This window comes from Mytilus trossulus, chromosome 2, assembly GCF_036588685.1.
Source record: "Mytilus trossulus isolate FHL-02 chromosome 2, PNRI_Mtr1.1.1.hap1, whole genome shotgun sequence".
NCBI lineage: Eukaryota > Metazoa > Mollusca > Bivalvia > Mytilida > Mytilidae > Mytilus > Mytilus trossulus.
Window position 1 is genome coordinate 91,049,783 of NC_086374.1, and position 27,191 is coordinate 91,076,973.

At 33.4% G+C, this 27,191-nt stretch overlaps 1 protein-coding gene across 1 annotated transcript; it reads left to right on the top strand.

Moving 5' to 3' along the window:
* Positions 1–573: 573 nt before the first annotated feature.
* On the top strand, positions 574–26,451 carry LOC134708336 (uncharacterized). The gene is made up of 8 exons (XM_063568787.1): positions 574–718; positions 4,947–5,169; positions 8,946–9,198; positions 13,091–13,215; positions 18,215–18,338; positions 18,994–19,179; positions 20,019–20,138; positions 20,804–26,451. Exons 1-8 carry the CDS (start codon positions 694–696, stop codon positions 25,793–25,795), a joined length of 6,048 nt encoding a protein of 2,015 aa, XP_063424857.1. The 5' UTR covers positions 574–693; the 3' UTR covers positions 25,796–26,451.
* Positions 26,452–27,191: the final 740 nt, after the last annotated feature.

Sequence of the window (27,191 nt, forward strand, 5' to 3'; positions counted from 1 at the left end):
ATCTAGCATATGTTAAGATATTTGACGGTTTGTTCAGGCATGTAATACATAGTAAGATCAGGGAAAGCTGAAAATTTTAATGCTTGGATTTTTTATGGTATGATTGTATACATCACTATTTGAATCTCTGTAAAACGCACGTCTTTGAATATTGAATAATTTATAATTTCAGGTTAGATAACTTCCGAGTTTGGTCCAAAATTCTGCTTGTTTTTTTCATGGTTTGGTAAATGTATGACCGTTGCCGAACATTAATTTAAAGTTGAAACACCATTTTTCGAATATTTAAGAGTTTGTATCAACACTTTCCTATGATAATTGTCCCTACAAAGTCAAAATGTACATAAAGTAACACTGTGAGAAAAATGTTGATGTTGTTTTGAAGTAAACATTTTTGTACAAAACAATAAAGTTAAAACATAACATTTTTTTTCTTGTCGAATAAGTTACCGTTTTAACCAATAACCACAAATGCTTGTTTTTTTAACACTCAAATAAGACGGTCCAGTTTAGTGAAGGTATACATCACACTTAATGTCAGAAATAAACCTGACACACAGAGTACTATAACATTGTTTTATTATCCCATACCAGTAGTACAACATTTACTTGTTTATCATGATAGTAACAATGGATATGTTTTTCATATTTCTTAATTTAAAATGAAGATGGTGTAGATACGTATTCAGTAAAATGGATTATAAGTTAATTTATGTGTGTAAGTATTTTGTAATATTTAGATATTGAAATGATCTTCATGATATAATCTGTACGTCGGTTTGGTATACATGTATATGAAAAAAGACTTAAAGTCTTGAATATGATTTGATATAACTACAATTATCTATTTTCCTTCGAAGAATGAATATATGAAGGCAAAAGTTATAGAATAACGCGACGTGACACTTTATTTCATAGAACTGACGATTTTATGCTAGAAAAAGTAACAACGTATATGAATAAAAAGACATATATGGCAAACTTGAGTGAAGCGATGATACAACAAATCAAATTTATAAAAATAAACATCTTTAGGTAATCACGAATCCTGCATTATATAATTAAAAATCTAATGAAAAAGTCGAAACTGAGAACCATAAGCTTTGTTGAAGTGCAAAATGTTTTGAAAAATTGCTCGAAAAATTATACCATGCAACAATTGTTTGTCGGTTCTATTTAATCATTTGATTATTGTAAAGCTTACCTTTGTAGACATCATTTGATTCAAACCAATGAAAACTTACTGGCGACCGATGATCTTATAATACAAGCAACTCATTTAAGTTTTATAACTTTTTACTTGTTTGGCTTTATAAATATTTTGATATGAGCGTCACTGATGAGTCGTATGTAGATGAAACACGTGTCTGGCGTACTAAATTATAATCCTGATACCTTTGATAACTATTTGCACCACTGGGTCGTTGCCACTGCTGGTTGACGTTTCGTCCCCGAATATATCACCAGCCCTGTAGTAAGCACTTTGGTGTTGACATGAATATCAATAATGTGGTCATTTTTATAAATTTCCTGTTAACTAAACTTGGAATTTTTCCAAAAACTTAAGGATTTTCTTATTCCAGGCATAGATTACCTTAAGCCGTATTTGGCACCATTTTTTTTGGATTTTGGATACTCAATGCTCTTCAACTTTTTACTTGTTTGGCTTTATAAAAAAATTGATATGAGCGTCACTGACGAGTCTTATGTAGACGAAACGCGCGTCTGGCGTACTAAATTTTAATCCTGGTACCTTTGATAACTATTATAAGTCGAGCATAACGATATGAAGTTATAGGTCAAGCAACACGACATAAAGTTATAGGTCAAGCAAAACGAACAAGGGTTATAGGTCAAGGAACATGAAAAAGGGTTATAGGTCAAGTGGCACGATACAGACTTATAGTTCAAAGTACTGCGATAACAAGTTTTATGTCAAGCCACACGAAAAAGGGTTATAGGTCAAGTGGCACGATACAGGCTTATGGTTCAAGTAATGCGATAATAAGTTATATGTCAGGCCACAAGAAAAAGGATTAAAGGTTAAACAAGACGATAATGAGTTATAGATCAAGCAAGACGATACAAGCATAGAGGTTATGCAACACAATAAAAGGTTAAAGTTCAAGCAACACAATAAAGGGTTAAAGTTCAAGCAACACAATAAAAGGTAATAGGTCAAGATCACAATAACGGGTTTTAGTTCAAGCAACACTTTACAGAGTTAAAGGTCAAGCAACACTTTACAGAGTTAAAGGTCAAGCAACACTACTATGACTTTAAAGGTTAAAAACATAAAAACATAAAAACACATAAAAAATTAAAGGTTATAGGTAAAACAACACGATAATAATTTGATCGCCCCTTTGGTATCTTTCGCCTCTCTTTTTCGTCATTGAATCGTCTATAACATTCCTGTTTTGCTTTAAAACGATCATGCAAATTCAATTCCTGATTTAAATTATTGTTCGTTCAATTTTCAAAATCAATATTAAACATTTAATTTTCATGAATAACAACTTTTTTATTTAGTGCTGAAACTTGTACGTTGGAAAAACAAAAATTAAATTAAAGTTGTAGATTATGCGGTTATTCTCTTGTTGATAGTAATTTTTCATTCACTGAATGAAAAACCTAAATTACATTGGGGTCCTTACAAACAACATTGTATTGCTCGATCTTTTAAGAGCTCCACGAAACCTCTCCCTAAATCATTACCATTAAGTTTTTCAGCAGCCAAAGCCGGGCTTCAAAGTTATTGTGAAACCACCTACATCTAGGGCGATATGAATCATGTGGATACTATCAAATTCTAAAGATCTGTTAAAGTATAAACAATTTAAGTATATTTCTTCTCACAATAGTATTAAAACATTTGATTTATTATTCCTTACACATATATTTCCAATTTCAAACTAAAAGAAAAATTGTAAGAATTGATGAGGCGTTGTTGAACAAAAATAATGGTAATTGGTCCAGGATCACAATAGCAAGATGATAAATTATTTGATTGACACCATAGTCTTTACGTTTGGAATCCCATTTTTCAACAAGCAATCGGCCTTGCCATGGGAACCAAGTATGCTTCATTTATTCATCTGATGCTTATTTAATACTGTAGCTTCTTATGACGATAAAAAGAGCTAGAATTATCGCGTAACTTCCCATTTCGCTTTTTAGATGATTTTATCTCACTAAATAGTTTAAAATTTTGTGACTATTTTGAATGCATCTTTCCCATAAAAATTGAAATGAGGGATACACCAGAAACAGTTAAGTCTGACTCACAAAAGTGTGAACTGTCCATTTCTATGTAGCAATATTCCATCATTGCCTGTAAGTGGAGTGTATATCTTCCCAATTGATATGACATTTTACAGCTTGTATTTCATTTTGATGGGGAGATGCTGTTCATAAGGAAACTATTTAACTGTGGCTTCCAAGTGGTGAAATTGAAATCATCACTTCGAAAATTTTACAGACGCAACCACAAGTTAGTTGACTGTTCTGGAAAATCTGTTTCACAGATGACGAAAGATATGTTGCAATTGTTTAAATCAAATCCGTCCTCTTTGTCCCATTTTCCTTACGATTAAGACTTATCACGGGTTTACACTAAGAAATTAGCGACACGATGTGGAGCAAGGTCTGCTTAATATTCTTCCATAGAACACCTTGGACCACCTCGGTTTTTTGGCGGGATTCGTTTCATGTTGTCTTTAGTTTTCTTTAGACCTATTGTTTTTTAGTTTGCATACTGTTGTTTGTCTTTTTTATCTTTTTTGTGTTTGTTTTTTGCGATAGAAATGTCAGTTTGTTTTGGTATCTTACGTCTGTCTTTTTTGTAATTGAATCGTGTACAAGTTTTTTAATTGAAGTTAAATGTTTAACCTTTATATTTTAGTTGGTAAGAAATGCCTTTGCATATGTTAGTTCTCTACTGTCGTGTGTAAACCTCCATGCACTTTGTAAGATCATGTGGGTGTATAGCTTAACGAACTCCGTTGAATTGTAGTAGGTGTACATGTATATATATGACTTTAATGTTTGTGGATTTTCATTCAGAGTAACACACGCCTAAATAAATGTCCGATGACTTCTGTTTTATTGGCCAAAGAGGCGTATATAATTTAGTGTGGGTCTTTTGAGATAATAACGATAATAATGAACATCAAAATATTTATAATACTTGTCATATCTGTAAAACTATATATATTTGTTTAGGGGCCAGCTGAAGGACGCCTCCAGGTTCGGGAATTTCTCGCTACATTGAAGACCTATTGGTGACCTTCTGCTGCTGTTTTTTATATGGTCGGGTTGTTGTCTCTTTGACACATTCCCTATTTCCATTCTCAATTGTATAGGAGTTTCTTGCTAAATGGATCGAGTTTGCAAGTAATTGTTCGACTTTTGCAGAAATTTTCTTTCGAACATGCGTTTTGTTCTTCACTGACAAAGTAGACCATTTATACATGTAACTTACTTAGAAATACACGACACTTTATCCGTTTCTCTTCTCTGTAAATTATATTAGAAGGTCCAATGATGAAGTTAATAGAGTCATTAAAAACGCTGAAAAAGTGCAAACTACACCCAGGGCACAGGATCTTACTGAAAAGCGACAAAAAGAACAACATAACTTTCAAAGTTAAATATAAATGTTGTATTATTCTAAACATTATAAAATATAACGCAGTGTTTCAGGTGCGAACTTTTTTTTTCATTTTCTTTAAATAGTTTGCTTGTCCTAAAATGAATTCTAATGCGGGTTTTTGTATTTCTAAGAATGAGGTCTATTTATTCATCATATAAGTAAAAGAACAAAGTGGGCATGTGCTGTATCGAAGACTGTTCTGCGGCGATACAATTTTTACTCAGTTATTTCTTGTCGTGCTGTTCATTTTAAAAGTAATCAAAAGTTTATATTTTCATCTGACTCTTTGCAGGTATTGTGCATTTAGTGATTAATATTCTGAGTTGCCATGGATATTTACGAGTGTGTTATTATACAAACTGGTCTCAGTACCGAAAAGGAATTGCTCGTTTTGTGCCAGAAGACATTGATGTTAAACTGTGTACGCATCTTATTTATGCATTCGCCAAACTTGATGGCTATAAGTTAGCAGCAGTTGAGTGGAATGATGATACGACGCCATGGAGCAAAGGAATGTAAGTTTACAAATGCACATAGACCTACATTTTGTAGGTGAGCGACACAGGTTCTCTAAAGCCTCTAGATACTAGGAGATAGATATATCAGGAGTTAATTAGAGAAACGACTGGGAAAGCATTTTTTCATTTGAAGTTATTCAGAACAAACTCAACTTAATCATATTGCTTTTGATTAATTGGTTTGTCATGATTTCGGCCTTGGTATTTTGTTTTATTATGTCATGTCGTGGGTTATAAAAGCTGACTTCTAACGATATTAGTTTTACTCGTTGTTAAAGGTCGAACTGTAACTTATAGCTGCTTACATTCACACCGTTCGGAATCAAGTGGATGGTCGTCTCCTTTGTAATCAACCGGTCACATTTCATATTTGGGATAAAATTAATCAGGTCCGTTGAGTGGTATAAAAAAAGATTAAGGGGTTGATTTACGTTTTCATATCGCTTTGCCTTTTAAGTCAGCGTCACTCACTTTAATACAACCAATCGAATTCGCTTTTTCAATAAAACAAAAAATGCTAAATTATTTGTGTACATAGCGGAAGTAATAAAAATATCCATAAAGGTTAATACGGCCAATACACTCCTGTCTTACACTGACCAATAGAAACATTCTATAAACATGTCAATTTGGACATTTATTGAATCATATGACAATTAGAAAACATGTTTTTGTCGATGGATTTATTTGTTATGTAGAGACCTCAGTGAATAATCTGTAATTATAAAACAAGGAAATGTGGTATGATTGGTATTAAGACAACTATCCCATAGAGTCCAAATGGTAGATAGATTTGGGCAATTATAGGTCGCCAAAGCCATAAAACACTCAACAATGAGCAGAACGCATAGCTTTAAGTCAACTTATAAATTAAAAACAATCATGACAGTAAGCAACTATAACAACAACCACTGTTTGTGTGTCTAGATAAAAAATAACTTTATTACCACTTATGTGCTATTTCTATAGTTGTTTACGTTCATTAATATTCTAAACAATCGTTGATATATATTTATATGCTTTAATTACAATGTTTATCCTTGAAACGTTTAAGCAAACGGCAATTTTATATAGATTATACCGTGATTTTCCTGTTTGAATTGTTTTGTACTAGTCATTTTGTGAGCCCCTCCTCGCTTGCTGTTCGGTGTGAGCCAATACTCCGTGTTGAAGGCCATACTTTTACATATAGTGGTTTACTTTTATAGATTGTGACTCGGATGAGAGTTAACTTGTTTCATTGGCATTCATATCACATCTTCTTAAATTATATCTGATTCAATCTACAAGCATAAATTGAGGAATTTATGGAAGCATAATTATGCAAGCAAAAATCTGTTTTCTCTATGAATTGTTTGTACAAACATCTGAACACGTACCGGGATTAAACTATTTTTTTTAAGAAAGTAACTCTCCCCCTTTTAAATTCCGGAATGTGAAATTAAAAAAAATGTACTTGAAATAACATACATTGTACACGGATGATGTACACAAATAAATAACGTGTTTGCCTTGAATTTTCTTGTCTTGTTTAATTAATTTAAAGAGCCGAACTGTGTAACATTTTCAGTTGATAATGTGATGAAATAAGGACAAATAGCTTGTTATATATCATGATATATAGGATAGAAGTGTTGTTTGTCGTCCAATTTTGAATTTATTTATGAAATTTTTATACGATATCCGACCTGGAAGCGCCTTAGAGACATGTACATCACGTGTTTGCTACATCCTTATAAAACACTAAGAGTTTCAAAAACATTTATTTGCCAGATGCATATATAAAGTTATTATTTCAAGTGCTCTTTTTAATTTTTTTTTACGATGGTCTGAAAAGGGCTCCTTCAATTCTGTATTTATTTATTTTTTTAAGTAATTTTTTCTCTATTCTTTATAAATTTTGCGTCTTATACTCTCCATTCTTTATATGTTAGCACCCTACTTTCTCTAAAAAAATATATTCGCCTCTTTTTTATTCCTTTAATTTTTGTCCTTTATACTGTAATTTTTGCCTTTTAGTCTCTACTCTATAAACTCTATTCACATCTTTATATGCAGTCTATGAAATTCCCCTTGTAAGTATATGACAGTTCATAAGAATAAGATTAATGTGGTATGATTATCAATTTGACAACTATACAATATAGTTCAAATGAATGAGTATTAAACCAATTACAGTCCACTGTACGGTCTTCGACAATTTCAGAGAGAGAAAAAACATACCGTATATATAAAAATGAAGATGTGGTATGATTGCAAATGAGACCAAAATGACACAGACATTAACAACTGTAGGTCACCGTACGGCCTTCAACAATGAGCAAATCCCATACCGAATAGTCAGGCCCCGATATGACAATGTAAAACAAGTCAGACGAGAAAACTAACGGCTTTAATTATCTAAAAAAAATGAACAAAAAAACAAATATGTAACACATAGACAAACGACAACCACTGAATTACAGGCTCCTGACTTGGGAAAGGCACATTCATAAATAATGGCAAAATAAATAGTCGGCAAACAAAATATAAGCCCTACCGAAAAAAATGTGAGACATTTGAACAAGAAAAATAATAATTTACGAAAACCAAATGTGACAGGCTGTTGTTGGTCGTGTCTGTATTGTAAACAGATGGCCTAGAATTGACCTGGTACATGTCTGTAGCGTAGTATAAAGTGTAAGGTAAAAATTGTAAGGACATATCCCGGAACATGTTCATGCAATTATTATCTTGTCAGCCATAATTAATAATGTATCTTAGTGATTATCAACAAGTGACTTCTGTCGTGATATCAAATCATATTATGATTATCAATCATGTAAAATACAAATTTATTATGTAATATGTCGTTTATGTATTTTCCATATGGTCTTTTCTCGTATAATTGCAAGTATATTTCATAGATTTTACTTATGCACATATGTCCTTCATCTTCCTCAGGAATAGAGCTGTATTTAGCAAAACTTTTAAAAATTTTCAATCCCAAATGCTTTTCAACTTGAAGTTCGTACTTCGTTTGGCCTTTTGATATTTTTTTTATTCGAGCGTCACTGATGAGTCTTTTGTAGACGAAACATGTATCTGGATTAATATAAAATTTTACTACTAGTATCTATGATGAGTTTATGTACATGAAAATGTAAGCTCTGCCTAACAATTAACAATTTAAACATTATATGAATATGATTAAGAAATTTACATCGACATGTTGTTATGTTAAGATTAGTTCCCCTTTGGCCTCTAGATCCTTTAGTTTTTATCATACATTATTTGTTCAAGACTGCATTTAATAGCTTGTTTTCATTTTCGGATTCAGAAATTTTATATATATATATATAATTAACAAAAACAAATTCTCTCAAAATGGGAACAGAACATTCTGCACCACAAGCAAGAGAGGCATTACGATTCACCCTTGTCTGTCCGTCCGTCCCGAAATTGGTTTTCGTTCTCCATTGCTTCACCCAAATAGTATTAATCTTACAATGCATATTACCAAAAACTCTGATAAAGGTTGCGAGCATTCTTTATTTAAGGTATGAGTGTTATATTTGTTCTGTCTATGAAAAAATAACAGAAAATGTGGTGCACACTAAATAATTCATTACAAGTTATTTTGAATAGTGTTTATGTCTTTTGGTTGATTTGTCGTTTGTTTGCTGTCTCATTGACGGATTTAAGCGTTCAAAAGCCTCCAGTTTTCAGGTTTAATGCAACTATCCGTTCTTTTTTTTATTATTTTTTCTTTCACAATTTTATTTACATTTTAGGTATGAAAGATTCAACAATTTGAAATTGTCAAATCCATCATTAAAAACATTGCTGGCCGTTGGTGGCTGGAATTTTGGCAGTAAACCTTTTAGTGATATGGCTTCTCAGCCAAGTAGAAGATCAATATTTATAAACTCAACAATCGAGTTCTTACGGAAGAGAAATTTCGACGGACTAGACATTGACTGGGAGTACCCTGCAACACGGGGCGGGCCTCCACAAGACAAGATGAATTTAGCCTCATTAATGAAGGTAAGTCTACATATATATGGGAGGTATCATTGCTCTCTCTCTCTCTCTCTCTCTCTCTCTCTCTCTCTCTCTCTCTCTCTCTCTCTCTCTCTCTCTCTCTCTCTCTCTCTCTCTCTCATTGAATGATTTTTTATTGCCCCATCCCCTATGGATTCTATGTCATTCTTTTTGGTCTTTGGCTATTTGTGTTAAGTGTAAGATTTACAATATTCCACGTCTTACGTAGCTTATAGTCCTGAATATGAATCAAAATCTCGTAAATACAGATTTTTTTCTCTCTCTGTATTTACGAGATTTTGATTCATATAAAGGACATTTATATTTTCATGACGACTTCATCTCTACCTTTTTGCTTGATTTATCTTAAATATCTACAAAAGTTACATACACAATTTATAAAATTACTCTGGCGATCTTTTAGTATACATGTCATATTTTTTAAGAATGGTTTCGGACATAATCATGACTTGGTCCATCAATCACAAAATATGTATTTTATGAATTAGATCTAATAATTTAATGATATATAAACTCATATCAATAATTAATCTTCTCTTGTGTAAGATCTACTTTGTCACATAAGTTATATATTCATATTTATATAATTACATAAATTGATGGTTTATGATATTTGCTGCCATATTGCTTCACAACACACAAACAATTCACAAATAAACAAGATGTTTGTCTCAATGATTTTTTTATCCTGCAATCAACCTTGTATTTTACAAATAACAGGTACACGTGACACATAATATTTTGCTTTATTTGTACTTGTCTCTTGTTATCCTACTTCTATGTTGAGCAATGTGGATAATTCTTTTTGCATACCAGTTCATTTTGGGGCCCTCTTCGCGGTCCGCGTTTACACTATATCGATTATTTTTTTGGACAAATTAGAGACCATGATTTAGAGTTAATAACTAAAGCTTCAAGTGTTGGGAGTAAACTTTAGGATAAAAACAATATATGAACAATCATGTCGGAAAATATAAAATATATTTTCCGACAATGTACATATATTTAAGAAATAATTCATGGAAGCCATAAATTTAGCCGACCGTGCAAGTGCTGTATAGCCAGTCAAGGTCGTTAAAAACTTCCATTTGTTTGCCATAAATTTGTTGGAAATATCACGGCCCAGGCCATGTGTAAATTTAAAACAAATCTATGGCTTCCATGAATTATGTCTATTCTAATAGGACAAATAGGTTAATTCAAATACTGAAGCGAGGATGGGTATGCCGTGTGTGTACTGAACTGTTCTTTTTTTTTACTCCTTGTTTGGTAAAGCTCAAATATTCTCAGAAATCTTTAGGTTGCATTGATTATTTCGTTAATAACCGCTAGAAAAAATATGTTTAATTCTCAAACCCAATATTTGCGATTTTTAATTAACATATTTTTTCGTAAGCTACCGTCAAAACCAAAATTGACATTTCGTAACGAAGGAGCTGCCAGGTTGACTCGCTGAAATCGTTAATATGCGAATAATGCAATAGAATAGAAAATAAAACAAAACCTACCAAAGAATTACATTTTAATACAATATTATACGAACTTCGATGGTTACAAAAAAAATTAATATTGTTTTTAAACTGCAACTTAAAGTATTACATTGATAGCTTTTAAAATCGTAACATAAATATCATGCTTATTTTCATCCCCTAATTATGGAAAAAGTGTTCCATGATATAATTGACATTGTACAAAATATAGCTTTGTTACCATATTTAGGAAATAAACACAACTAGTTGCAGTATATTACAATTCTTTTTATTATGCATCCGAATAAGAATAAAAGTTCTTTGTCTTTTGTTTTATTACAATTTCTAATACAATAAAATCGGCAATGCGTTTGCAAATAGGTTCAAATACCTGTGGATTTACATGGGAGGTGTATTGTAACATCCATTTTTATGTATATTTCTGAGTCTGCGCTAAGTATAGATAGATCGAGAATTTTCACACGGTGTTGTTTGCAAAGCGAAAGAAGCACGTCATATTAGAATGTATATGTATTTCAAGCCCAGAATATAGATATGTCCTCTGTCAAAATTAATATATAATAAAGATAAAATTTCCGAAGAGGTCTTTTTGTTCGGTCTGACACAAACAACAGACGGAGTCAATCTTTATCGAACTCAAAATCGACCAAAAGTTAAAACGAGTTGTGACTTAAAGTTCCATATTTTGGAATCTGAAGCATTCTGGGTAATATTCTCAAATAGCCCACACCGAACTCTGTGACATGATAACAATGTCTTGATAAAACATTGAAACGATTTATGAAATTCTCCATACTTGTACTTCTTCACTTTCGAGTATTGGTTTGGAAATTACACCAAATACCGCCAGAATACAGGGAATACATCCGATACCACCTGGTAAAGGGAATACACCAGATACCAACTCGGTAAAGGGAGTACACCCGATACCAACTCGGTAAAGGGAATACACCTGATACCAACTCGGTAAAGGGAATACAACCGATACCAACTCGGAAAAGAAAATACACCAGATACCAACTCGGTAAGGGGAATGCACCAGATACAATCTAGGTACGGGAAATACACCAGATACCAACTCGGTACGGTACGGGGAATGCACCAGATACAATCTAGGTATGGGGAATACACCAGATACCAACTCGGTACGGGGGGAATGCACCAGATACAATCTAGGTACGGGGAATACACCAGATACGAACTCGGTACGGGGAATGCACCAGATACAATCTAGGTACGGGGAATACACCAGATACCTACTTGGAACGGGGAATGCACCAGATACCATCTAGGTAAGGGGAAAACACCAGATACCACTTTCCATTAACATCAAAGTCTCAGAAGACAAATATATTAACACTGTGTAGCATCACAATCGAATATAGCTAACTCCAAAACCGCATCACAATCGAATATAGGTAACTCCAAAACCGCATCACAATCGAATATAAGTAACTCCAAAACTGCATCACCATCGAATAAAGGTAACTCCAAAACCGCCTCACCATCGAATAAAGGTAACTCCAAAACCGCATCACCATCGAATATAGGTAACTCCAAATCCACATCACCATCGAATATAGGTAACACCAAATCCACATCACCATCGAATATAGGTTACTCCAAAACCGCATCACCATAGAATATAGGTTACTCCAAAACCGCATCACCATAGAATATAGGTTACTCCAAATCTATGAAAAAAAACAAGTCCAAATGTGAAATTAGATGTCTTGCGAACAACTAAAGTGTTGTAATAGTAATTATAATAATGAAGCAACTATTTAGGGCTGATCAGGATGTCTCTCTCTTCGAATCGCCAGAATCTTAATTGGGTACCTGTTCAAAGAAACGTGTTAAAGTTGTTAACACACATGTATCCTTCAACTATTCATTTAACGTGTTTGTAGAACAACGATATGTCACATTTAATTAAGCTTGGAGAATACGGTATTTCGAAACAATCTATCGTTTACAGAATAGAAAGTCATATAAATAAAGCGGATAAACTGTACGACGAATCGCGGCGTTTTGCTGCTTACTGTACAGGATTAGAATAGGTAATATTTGCTTTTTGGGATGGGAGGTACCATATCCGGTGGTCATGCTACATAGTGTGAAGAGACAGTGCAACTCGAGACTTTAAAATTTGATAAGAGGCATGGTGATCGGAGATATTTGATCTGATCTTGTGACCAGAAGGGGAGTTTGCATTTAACTTCAGCCCCATATCGTGTTCTTACTTTCATTAACATTTAAAAGATCTTTGTATAGATATAGCAATTTGAAGAATATCATAAAACTATCATATGTGTGTATGCTATCTAATACTATATTTTCATCAATTTATACTAGTATTTCACGAATATTTTTTTTCCTATTAGGAGATGAGAAAAGCGTTTGAAGAGGAATCAAAATCAACAGGAAAATCTCGTTTGTTACTAACAATAGCTGTACCAGCTGACGAAGAGAAAATTAAAAATGGATACGACATAGAAGCTATTTCAAAGTATGTAATGACATGTTCAATTTGAAATGATACGCATTATATTCGTTCGTTTGTGCGTTTGAATAATTTGTTGATAAATAATAAAAATAAGAAGTTATTTTTCCAAATCCTCTTGCGAAGTTGACCATAGCTAAATTATTTGAAGGTCCGTTATTTTTATATAGATACTAACATTTTTCCTAATTCATATATCCCTTGGTTTGAAATATTTGAGTTTCATGGAACCTGATGAAAATAAAGTTCGAAAAGCGCTTCGGACACACGAAATTTAATCATAAAGTGTTATTCTCATTTTCTAAGCAGTTGTATCAAGAGTTATAGAATAGTAAAACGGTAACAAAATATGTCTTTGTTTCTATATTTATAAGGTACTAGCATTTTTACTTTTATATTTAGTTAATTTGACACATTCCCCGTTGCCACTCTCTATTCGAATCGGAAATATCACACGGATGATAAATTTAATTCTGAAGATAATTTTCAAAACCTGCAAATTCACATCAGTTTCTAAATAAGTATGTTATTTTCCTATGTTCGTTGTTTTATTTCATTTTATTTTATACTTGCATGTGTCTTTAGAAAATAACTTTCTTCAAATTTTCTTTTCAATTCTATTCTTTATTACCTTGAACTTTACAGTTCATCGGTGTAAATACAAATTTTCATAGTAAACAAGTAAACAGACAGAGAATGTTCATGTAATATTGTCTCTGATTTTAAATGCATTAAAAATGTATTTTCCTAAATTGGTTAACTGTTTGATATTCTTTAAACTTAGAAGTTCAATAAATTTAAACACACTTGGTCTAGACCAGTAGTATTTCTTTATAAATTTTACTCTAAATTCCTTATATTTCGGACACGCTAAGATGAAATGGAATTCGTCTTCAATACACTGACGGCAAATTGTACATATACGACGTGACAACTCAATGTTTTGGTATCGTCCAGTTTCCACTGCCAAAGAATGAGAAGAACGTCTTATTTTTGAAAGAGCTCTTCGGTACACAATAGGAATATATTTTGTCAAATAAAACTGTAAATCGAAACTGTTTATAATGTATTTATAGATACGGCACTTGCTACTGTTATCAAGTAGCGAATACATCTCCTGTTTTTAATATCTAAAAGTCGTTGTTTAATAAGAGGGAAGTCAATCTCAAATACGAGGTCTGATTGTTTAATCCACATATCTCCAAGTCCAATGTTGTTTAGTTCATCTCTGATTAACTTTGCCCAATTTACAAATTTTGAACTTTTTCTATCAATATCGATACACATTTCTTTGTATATGGAGCTTAAAATACAGTTATTTGTTGACATAATTTTGAACAAATATTTAAAAATTTGTAGTTTCCTTTTAACGATCATTGGAAGTCTCCCTAGTTCCATGTATATCATTGCAGAATTTGTAGACGGTTTAACACCAAGTTGTCTTTTGCAAAAATGCAAATGGACTTTTTCGACATCATCACCTTTATAAAATCCCCAGATTCGCATGCATAAGAAATTACACTACCTACGTACACATCAAATAGAAACAGTTTAGTTTGAGTATTTAAATGGTAATTCCTTAACGTAGATAACATGGCAAACATTGATTTTCGACCTTGTTCTGCCAACTTCTTCTGTGTAAATAGAAATTTTCCATTGAATTTAAATTAAATCCTAAGTAACAGAAGTCATTGACCGTCTCTAAACTCACATTATTATAGAACCATCTCTCATCATCCTTAATAACTCCTCCGTTTCGAAACACAACTACCTTAGTTTTGTCAATGTTAACTGTTAAATCGTTTTTCACGGTGTATAGTTTTAAAGAATCCAGCATTGACTGCAGACCTTGAACGGTTTTCGAAAATAGCACCATATCATCAGCATACATTAGAAGAAAAAGACTTAAATCTCGCATCTCAAGCGGAATGCATCCATCGATTAAAAAGGACATTTCACAGTCATTCACTTATAGAGAGAAGAATATCGGCGACAAAACCTCGCCTTATGGCAAACCGATTTGACATTCGAAGAATTCAGAGTACGAACCGTTGAAACGAACACAAGACTTTGTTACTTCGTACATAGAGCGCACAACTGTCAATAACTTCCCACGGATTCCTACACGTGAAAGCTTCATCCAGAGTTTTGTACGATTAATACTATCAAACGCTTTCTTGTAGTCCACAAAACAGCAGTACAGTCGTTTCTTGTCAGATAATGTCGTATTTATAAGAGAATGCAATACGAAAATTGCATCTGCCGTGCCATGACTTTGTCTAAATCCAAATTGTGCGTCGCTGATAATGTCGTTTTCACATGCCCACTTTAGTAGTCTTTGGTTTAAAACAGCTGTAAACAATTTGGCTTAATTGCTCAAGAGGCTTATTCTTCTGTAATTATTTGTAAAGTTGTTCCCTTTATTTTTATATACCGGTATGACTATTGCTTCGCACCAAGACTTTGGAAAGTGTCCATTCTCGAGAACAGCGTTAAATAACTCTACTATAAATGGAAGCAAAAAGTCGCAAAGTTCGATGAAATATTCGTTTAGCAAGAAGTCAAGACCATGACTTTTACTTCGCTTCAATAGATTAATAACCTTCTCAACTTCATTGTTTGTTATTTCAGCATCTAGTTCATCGAAAACACAACAATTAGTTTCTTCAGTTGATGCATTGTCCGAATCCAAATTCATTTCCAATCCAAGATTTTTGAAGTGCTCATAGAAATCGTCTAATTTCAGATTACTCTTAAGTGTTTTCTTTTTTGGCTTAAACTTTGCATAAAATAATTTTTTGTTTGTTTTGCGGATTTGACTAAGCATGTCACCTTCTTGTTTCATGTATTGGCGTTTCAGATAACGTTCCTTTAATTTGTATGTTTTCTTGCACTCATTTAATGTTTTATGATTATTTGTAGAACTGTTGCTGTTAAACGCATTCAATGCCCTGATATAATTTCGACGTAAAGCTTTCAACTCATCTGAAAACCACGGTTAATCAAAATTCAGCTTTGCGTTTTTGTCCCCAGATTTATGTCTTGTAGTAACTTTACAAAATGGTTCAGCAATAGCCACAACTGCTTCCGAAAAACTTGTCACACAACTGTCTATATCGGCATATGATGATAAGTCACGATTTTCAAAGCAGGAGTTTAGTAGATCATGATTCACACGGAAAGCCTCACGAATCTCGGATTTATTTTCGTTTTTCCACTTTATTACTGTTAATACGTCATTTTCTGGTATACCAGCAGATCTGCTATTTACTGTTGTTGCTTGTACGGAGTCAAATTCGAAGTGTAATGGAGCATGGTCCGAAAATGTCGTAAAACTACATACAATAAACTTACGAATCAATTCAAAATTTTGTTCCTGTGTAATAAGATAGTCATTCACACTAGTTCCGTTTGCACCACAGTATGTAAAACCATTTGCGTAGCCTTCGCTATGGCGTCCATTAACAATTCGAAATCCGGATGATTTGCACAAAGAAAGTAATTTTAAACCCCATGTGTTAGTTTTCAAGTCAGGATTTACTCTTAGAGAAAGTTGTGAATCGGCTGAATATGAAGTAAGGTCAACAAGAGAATCCGGCAAGTTGTCTTCTTTTATGAAATCGTCATACGTGCTTGTCCGACTATTAGTGTCCCCACAAATAAAACTAATTTCTTTTGTTGAGTAATTTTCTAAGACGGATTCCAGATCTTCAAATAAATCATTTACATCGTATTGTTTGTAGAAAACCGATTTATACGGCGGAATATATACAAATACTAGGTATCTATCTTCATCATTTTTCAAAAAATTGATCTGTCGATTTTTATAACTATTATAGAGTCTTTTATAATTTCAAACACAGATATTTTCTGTTCTAAATGTTTTTTATACAGGAAAACCATTCCCCCACCTTGAGTACTTTTCGAACGCATACGCGGTACAATGACTGGACAACATAATTGATCCATGGTAAAATTGAATTGTTTCTTCACCCAACATTCACTTAAAAACACTATATCATATGTATTCAAGAAGTTAACAAATTGTTCGTTTTCAAGTTTTTCACCTAGACCACCGTTTATGTTCCAAGATAAGATTTTGGTGGAGGAAACAGTTTTGTCATTCTCTAGTCGTTCCTAGTTCCACACGCCTTTGACTTCAGTGTCGCCATTGTTGTCATTCACTGTTTCTTCCGCAAAAACTCTTTCCCCGTCTACGTAAAGTTTGTCATTAATAAGAACGGCTTTCTTTTTTTGCAATTTCGCTTCCTTATACAACGATACAAGGCGTTTCCGGCGGTCGTTTACGTCTTTTGGGTACTGTTGGCTAATTCCAACATTAGTATTTTTTAACTTTTCGATCGAACTTGACTTCGAGCATTTGAGTCCTTAAATCGAACAATGATAGGTCTTGCCTGTCCCACTTTCTTTTGTCCAAGACGATGTGCTTTTGTATTGTATGTTTAATATCATTAAGTTCAAGTTTGTCATCACAAATATTCGCTACAGTATCAATAAAATTTTCGGACGTATCATCCTCGGTCTCAGGAATTCCGTGAAACAATAAGTTGTCAATGTATCCTCGACATCGAAGATTTGTAATTGTGTCAAAAAGTTTTTTATTTTCTATCTTTATTGCATCGTTTTCACGTTTCAAATCATCTACTTTTGAATTTACCGTTTTAACATTTTCTACCGTATCTTTGGAGTAATTATCCTTCGAGTTTTCGAGCTTAGCTACACGTACAGATAGGCTTTTCACCTCGGTTGACATACCACTTAAAGAATTAGAGATATTGTTTAACATCATTAGGATTTGGTATACCCATGGTGGGGCTGGTGCTGCTGTTGGAAACCCGAGCATTACCAATGTATGCAATTTTCTCAAAAGCAATCTTCATTTTACTATTAAGTGGAGAATGAGAAACAGATAACTTGTTTAAATAGAAATTTAAGTTAGAATGTATATACATGTTTGTAATTATCATGTATCTTTTTTCTCCAGATCTTCAGATTTTATCAATATAATGACCTATGATTTTCACGGAGCATGGGACCCAATAACAGGCCACAACAGTCCGTTGTTTCCTAGAATCAAAGATAGTGGGTACGCAGCACAGAAAAACATTGTAAGCGAAATTAAGAGCAGATTTTAATATGTTATTTGATCATTAGTGAATAATTCTTTTGCATTTAATGAAATGATATTATTGTTTCAACATGTAAGATGGCTGGATTTCATAAATAATTGTTTTTAACATTTATCGGGATCGAACGCGAAATGTCATTGTTTTTTTTTAGCCTTGAGTAACACTAGATATCACACTAGCGGAGCAGGATCTGCTGACCCTTCCCCAGAATTCTAGTAACTCCCCCAATGATTTTGGCAAACTTTGTGCTTTGTTGTATGATCCTTAAAAATATTTAAGAGTTGTGAGCAGTTGTTTGTTTCATTTCACACTTTTTTTCGACTTATTGTCTAGGGGTTTCCTCGGAGTCGTCCCCTTTATTGTCCCATTAAGGCTGTGCCTTTTTGCATTAACCTTCCAAAGTCTGCCAAGTGTACATAATATAACTCAGATAAATTAATGCTCCCGACATAAAATCGGATACCGGTATCATGACCGACTTGGACGAATTCCAAATAAACAAGGACGAATAAAATTGAGAATGGAAATGGGGAATGTGACAAAGAGACAACAACCCGACCAAAGAGCAAACAACAACAGTCACATTTTGCAAAACTAAATACTTCAATCTAACTTAGTGATGTTTTTATTTCAGAACTGGGTTTCAAATTATTGGTTTAATAAAGGTACACCAAGATCGAAAATTATTATTGGATTTCCTCTGTTTGGCAGAGGTTTTACGTTAACAAACCGGAACAGCCATGACATTGGATCTAGTGCAACCGGTGGATCGATTGCAGGGCCTCACACTAGTGAAGTTGGATATATTGCTAATTTTGAGGTAAAAAACGTTCTTAAAGTAATTAACCTTTCATGAAAACTGAAGAAGTTAATGACTATTCCAATAACAGACAAAAACTAATGCATTTAACGTAAACGATGAATACTAAGCAGCTATGTTTAACTTAGCAATTTGAAAATTAAGATGAAAAATAAATCTTAATGTATATAAAGTTCATTTCTGTAAACGACTTAAATCTGCATGTGAATGTAATGTGAATGTAATGTCGTAACTTTAATGATGCGTCGTTGGTTAACAGTTACACGTTAGAGTTTACTAAAGTAACATAGAAAATGGAAACTTGTATAGGGATTATGTAAAAAAAAGAATTTAGTGAATAGAGAAAACAAAGAATTGAGTGAATAGAGAAAATAAAGAATTGAGTGAATAGAGAAAACAAAGAATTGAGTGAATAGAGAAAATAAAGAATTGAGTGAATAGAGAAAATAAAGAATTGAGTGAATAGAGAAAATAAAATATAAAATTGATCAGATCACCAATGAGCAATGTTTGCATGAGAATGAACACGAATGAGCAATGTTTGCATGAGAATGAACACGAATGAGCAATGTTTGCATGAGAATGAACACGAATGAGCAATGTTTGCATGAGAATGAACACGAATGAGCAATGTTTGCATGAGAATGAACACGAATGAGCTATGAACCCCAGTGGAAATACATGTAGCTTAGAATATTTGGTGCAGGGACAGCTGATCAAAAAATCTTATGGAAAAGTTTCCTGATAAGTACCGTATAATATCCAGATACTAGTAAACTTGATTATAACTTAAAATACCAAAATTACAAACTATAAAAATCAACATTTCATTTATTTAGGTTTGCAAGATGATAGCTGATGGCGCTAAAGTATACAGAGACACTGAACAGAAGGTGCCTTATCTTGTCCAGGGAGACCAGTGGATAGGTTACGATGATAAAGAAAGCTTTACTGAAAAGGTATTACTCACATTAACAATTACATACATTCGGAATACAATAGATGCCATACAATTGAATAACATGCATTTATCATGGTTTTTTTTTTCTGAAAATTATTTTGAATTGATATTCAGATTGCAATAAAAGTTCAAAATGAAAAAAAGCAGACAACACTACAAAAACATTGTACATAAAAAAAAGAGTAACCCTCATGAACCCTACAAAACCAGAGATGAAATCATGACGATATGTTTTCTTACTACTTATTGCATTACAATTACTAATGTCACGTGATATTTAGATGCCAGGATATTTTGGTTTAAATTTGTCTAAAACAAACCATATTGTTTTTAACTTTTCGGTCTCCTTTGTTGATTTTTTTTTTTCAATAACATGACTGTGATGAGAGCTAAATCAGAAATAAAAACAAACGATTCTCCTCTCTGTTTTAACCATGTTAACTGTATGTTGTTTTAATTTTAGCTTATATTACTGACGATCCTTATGCAAATGAAAGGAGAAACTGGTTTCCTTAATTATAATTTTTAGGAATATTATCTTAAAATGATTTTATCAAAACAATTTATACATTTGACTCGAATTCAACCTATTTGACGATTTGTTAAAATATGATATGCTGTGTAAAAACAATATATTGAAAACCACCATTTTTTTTTCTTCAGGCAAATTGGGTAAAACAGAACAAATTTGGTGGTGTAATGTTTTGGTCATTAGCATTAGACGATTTCACTGGTTTGGCATGCAAGACTGGTTCTAAATATCCAATGATATCAACGGTCAAACGTATTCTAACAGAAAAAGATAAAATAGGAGTCAATACCAAACAACAAACATCTCAACCACCATCAATATCGGAGACAAATTCCGTGAAAACAGTCACACCTATTCCATCTGCTTCATCTGACGTCACTGTTACGTCATCAAGTCCACCACCAGCCGTCATACCAATTGTATTAAAGACACCCACTGTTACGTCATCAGCTCCACTACCAGCCGTCAAACCAATGGTATTAAGGACACCCACTAGGACAAATGAAAATTCAAAGGTTAACGATAATAAAACACACTCATCGACTTCTAATGGACAACTTAAAGCAAATAAAAATGCAAACCTATCTGTAGACAATGTAATTGTAGGAGAGGACAAACAATTAACGACATCAACTAAAGAAACGATTTTAAAAGGTACGAAAAATTCGTCCACGTCACCCCTTACAACTAACATTAGTAACAAAGGACTAGAGAAAAGGGTTGAAGAGAAAAACCTTGAAGAGAGAAACAAAATAGAAACACATTCTGAACTTGCAATAATTAAAGAAAATACTGACGTGAAAGGTACGAAAGCAATTTCGAGCAAACTGTCTCAAGAAACAAAATCAAGTACAGAAGAGATACAAAGGAATAACGACACTAAAGATACATCTAAGATATTAAACAAGCAATCCTCTGTCAATTCAACCAGTTTGAACCAAGATGGCTTTCAAACAAAAGAAACAGAAATGAAAACAGAGAGTACCGACAAGGAGAACGTTACACAATTAACTACTCAAAACAGTAGTAGTATTCAGAATACCGTACATAACACTAATATATCAGTGTCTATAACAACAAATATAAATAATAAGGAAACAAATAACAAGACAGAAATTACAAACACAAGTCAAAATATTTCAAAACAGATAAATACAGAAGAATTATTGAAGAACGCAAATAGTAAACAACAAAATCTTACCCTCACTGTGAGCGGATCTGTTACGGATACAGTCGATAGAACACCCAACATAACGGAAAATCATACAAATAGTGTGCCAGAGGCAGGAAAAACAATGGGTACATTAAAGGAAGGCAACACTAAAGGTAGAACAATGACAGAGTCGTCCTCTTTGAAGGTCGCAAATGGTGGTGATGATAGTAGTAGTAGCAAAAATAAAACGGTAACACCAGAACTAAAGAAAACGGAAGTACCAAATACAGATGCTCAAATAAAATCAAATTCGTCTGGAAATGGTTTAGATACTGCTAATAAAAGTTTCAAATCGTCAAATACCGAGACAGCTACCACAGAAACATCAAATATATCTGCGAAAACAAGGAAAATATCAGATAGCACTAAATCAAGAAAAACATCAAGTAAAAAGTCTAGAAAAAAATCAAGACGAAATTCAAGACAAAATTCAAGACAAAATTCACCACAAAATGGTCAATCATCAATACAAGAATCTACAAAGAAAACATCGTCCGGAAAAGTGTTGCCACAGTCAGACTCAATATCCGGTGACACAAGCAAGACAGGAGTGAAACAAGAATTAAAGTTAGAAAACAATAAAAGTAAAGAAACCATACGAATGCGACGATCTAACAACAATTTTGACTACAATACACATTTTCGGAAAAGGTCCCTTCTTCAAACCACAGAAGTTGGAAATGGTGCTAATCCGGCAGGATTTGGTTCAGTATTGAGTTCTCTATTAAATATAGTGTCAAATTTTGCAGTAGGGGGTAGAGAACGTTCGGTCCAGCAACCACAGGGATCTAACACCGGCGGAAGACGTATTGAAGCAAGACGAATAAGTGTTACACCAAGCCCACCTGCTAATTCAGATTTGCAAAGACGTTTTGGAGCTAGGAGACGATTAGCTGTAACTCCTAGACCAACTGGTGTTCCTAATTCTCAAAGACGTCTAGAGGCTAGGCGACGACAGACTGTCACACAAGGCCCATCTCCTCGATTGCAACAAGCATTACGATTACAACAAAGGACAAATGCTAGACAAAATCAACAGACTGGGTCAAATGCTAGACAAAATCAACAGACTGGGTCAATTGCTAGACAAAATCAACAGACTGGGTCAAATGCTAGACAAAATCAACAGACTGGGTCAATTGCTAGACAAAATCAACAGACTGGGTCAAATGCTAGACAAAATCAACAGACAGGAACAAATCCTCGACAAAATCAACAGACTGGGTCAAATGCTAGACAAAATCAACAGACTGTGTCAAATGCTAGACAAAATCAACCGACTGGGTCAAATACTGTCGACCCAACTTTAAACACGATGCAAATGCAAAATCAAAGGCAAACGACAAACATTAGACAAGATCAGCAAAATAATGCTAATGCAATTCGTATTACAAATAGACGACAGTTACAAAATCAAAGAACAAATAATGCTAGACAAGGCACCCAAGTAAGCTCTAATACAGCAGCTAGTTTACGAAACAGAGTACAGTTGCAAAATAGGCAATCGACACGAACAAGACCACAATCACGTAATGGTACACCCGAGAGCACCGCCTCATTTCCGTCTGTCGAATCTGCTAATAATAGAAGAACTAATGCAGATGTCAATCCAACCCGACCTACACAAATGAATAGTGTAATGCGCCAAAGAAATGGAAATGTTGTTCAAAATAACGAAATGCGTGTGCTGCAAGCAAGACAAGGAAGCAGGCTCAGAAATGATAATGCAGTTCGGAATAATAACATACTTCCATCTAGTTCTGGGAACGCGAATCGTTTGACGGTTTCTCGAGATAATATTTTAGAAAACAGATCGCCATTAGTATTACAGCGAAATGAAGACGCGACTCGTCAGCGAGGAGGCTTCTCTCGTTCACAGAAGTCTGTACAAAATAATCCAAAAACAAATCAGCTGCGTGATTCCTTTTTAAATCAGATTCCTGACCTACTTGAAAATCCTCCAATTAATACACTAGATGCAACAAGTCTTCAAACAGCTTTACTTCGAACTCAACAACAAAGTGCAAACCAAAACAATCTTTTAGCAAGAAGAAATTCAAGACGTCCACTTGCAAACAGATTGCAAAATCTAAGACAATCTATACCAGAGTTAAATAACTTGAACAAATTTTCACTGCTGAATAATAATCAAATTTTTAGAAATCAATTGCCACAACTAGGAGCTGAATTGGATGTAACTGAACTTGGTATAGTTCAAGGAATTCCAACAGCATCTGCGCTAGGATTACAACCAATAAACCCCACGATGGGCACTCAACAGTCAACAGAGAGTGGTCGGGTCTCATTGAACAACATTACCTTACTATCGAACGATCTGCAAAGTAATAGGGGACAGCAACCGGTTAGGAATTTGGGTGTTCAACCAAATATTGATGCTAAAAGAATTATGCAAAATGATTTGATGAGTCGTCAAAGTATGTTAGAACAGCAAAACCAGATAACAGGCCGAGACAATCAGATTGCATTGTTAGAAAGACTTTTAAGTCGTCAGGTTCTAGGCAGTTCCAACGGTTTGACGAGAAAAGAGCTTAATGAAATGTCACAGTTACAAGGGATGATAAATAACCAGTTGAATAGAAATATTGCTCAGCGTCGGTTGTCTCTGGAAAGAATAAACGACAATAGTCTACCTACGTTTAACCAGATAGTGCCTTTATCTAGAAATGCACAACGTAGACAGTTCGACAGCTTAAGTTCTGCCAATAGCATTCTTTCTGATGCAAGGATGGAACAAAATATTGGTAATGAAATGTTGACAATTCCAAATAAATTAGCTCAGAGACAAGGGAACAAACTTTCAACGACTCAAGAAATGACACCAACAAGTAATTCTTTAAACAGTTTGCTTTTTGAAGATTTGAGGCTTGGTACAGATACAAACGATCTAAGTATGAATTCAGTTTTAAATCAACTTCAGAATTTTCAATCTCAGATTAGTTCTACTTTGCCTCTTTCGTTGGAAAAACAAAAAGAGACTACCACAAAGCAAACAAACATAACTGTCAAAAGGACAACACCTGGCATCAAACCAATGATACAAACCAGTAAACAAACAGGTAACATTGCAAATATATTAAAAGATCGATTTCCGCAACTAAATGCAAATCAGATAGCAGCCTTAACAAACGAAATTAAAAGACAAGTAAAGTCTGTTGTAAAATCAAATTTTTCAGAAAAAGTGCGCGATATGCCGTCTCAAAAAACGTCAGTAATTGCAAAACCTAGTTCATCTGTTCCACAAAAAATAACGGAAACATTCCAATCACGTGGAAACGAAAACAAGTTAGTAACTCAAGTAATGGATCCAAAACGACAAAAGAACAATGAAAACTTTAATCCGATACAAGGACTGGAAATGCTTTCACAAAAACGTCCAATTAATGTCGGGAATACAGTAAATTTGGAGCAATTACGACAGGAATTAATGAGAAGTGGTTTACCAGGAAACTTAGTCATTCAAATTAATCCATCACATTATCTAAATGGTAGATCAGATGTAAACTCTCTGCTTTCTTCTCGAAGATTAGGAGAAGCAAGAGGAACACAAGTTCCAAATATAGACGTACCTAATGTTCGAAATCAAGTGGTTAAACAAAATAATAACATACTATTGCGAAATCCATTTCGGAAACAGCCTCGTGTTCCGCTTGCACTAATAACAACTACTCCTACTCCAACGCAAAAGATAGATGCTATTCAATCTCCCCATGAACTTATTATCAAAGAAAAGGGAACACAAGCAATTGAGTTATCAAACTTGCCGTCGACGCCATCTTCATCTCCAAGACAACAATTTCGGGCTTCAAATCAAACGGTAGTTTTAGGAAGTTTGTCAAAAGCAAAAACTAACTTGCCGAAATCTGAAGTTTTATGGAAATGGCAAGTGTAAAACTTTAATCTGAACTTTGTCAGATCCTACAAAACACAATTGACTTGTTTATATCAGTGAAGATTGCAAGCTATGTTATATCAGACTTAACGAAACAATGAAGTAAGAAAAAGTGTGAATAGAAATAAAATACACAAACTAAATGCTAAATATAATTAAAATACTTGTGTACGATTACAGTAGATTTATATACTGGTTCATACTTTTTTTACAGTGAGACATTTTACATAAAATCTTTATAATTTGTGCATGTTGTTTTGTAGTTATAATATATGTAAAAAGGGATGGATAGACCAAAGACAAACATTGAAAAACATATACTTGAAAAACGTTTTATTATTATAAAATACATTACTGTTAATGAAATGAATTTTGCTTCATAACAGTAAATGTTATTGTGTTTTAGAACGTTCTCTTATCAGCTTTACACTGTAGAATTTTAAAAATAGCCAGATCAGTCTAAGGATTTTCGATGATTACGTTAACTAGATCAAATATGTAAACTCAATTTGTGCATGACATCTCATATAAACTCTTGCCTTTTATTGAAGACCTTTTATTATCTTTTTATTGTGCGAAAGCGATATTTTCTCCATGAAATTCATTAAATGTCTACTTGTTTGTTTTATAGTGAAAATAAAAAATGAATATTACAATCAACGAAGTCAATAAGGCAGGCAAAGAGGTATAGAGTTCTTTTGAATATAAATACATACAAAAAAGAGAATTGTTAATATTGTTGAATTCGCCGTTTCAAAACCTAATCCATTCTTGGTAATATTTTCAAAAGCGTATACCAAAACGTTGTGATTGGTGAAAAACGTTCTAAACAATTGAAATTCAACCAATGACGTAACGTTATTTTCATTTTGGTGTACGAACAATGAGATTATCCATAGCCCTTTAGATTCTAAAAAGGCGAATTCAGATTCGTATTAGAATATTTACAAAATTAAATTCTAAATGACAAGCTTAAGGTGTTCAGTTACAACACAAATGTGTGGATACATGTCCATGTATGGTTTAACTTAAATATAATAATTAAAATTATGTTAATCCATCTCCTGGTAAGTAAGAAAATCATTAGTTTTCGTCTATGAATTGATAACAACGTCACTGTATCTTATTTTATACTGAATACCTGATCTTGGTGATAATTATTTCAAAGAACGATATATACCCGGGTCGTCAACATATTGCACTATTGTCGAACACTATTCTCAGTTCTCATTACTATTCTGTCAGTAAAATGATCTTCAGAAATATTCTGATGAGGTATATTCAGCCGCCAGTGTCAATCAGATGTGGATTATTTTAATTTGAAAAGATCTTAAACCTTCAATCAAAATTTGTTTAAATTTGCAGTATTATCAAAGCTTGAAATTTTTCTACGCTT

What these genes read in the sequence shown, in the direction of transcription:
- LOC134708336 (XM_063568787.1), top strand. Translation starts at nt 694, where the DNA reads ATGGATTATAAGTTAATTTATGTGT. An exon ending in TTATAAGTTAATTTATGTGT is followed by an intron (nt 719 to 4,946) that starts GTAAGTATTTTG and finishes GACTCTTTGCAG; the next exon opens with GTATTGTGCATTTAGTGATT. An exon ending in GACATAGAAGCTATTTCAAA is followed by an intron (nt 13,216 to 18,214) that starts GTATGTAATGAC and finishes TTTTTTCTCCAG; the next exon opens with ATCTTCAGATTTTATCAATA.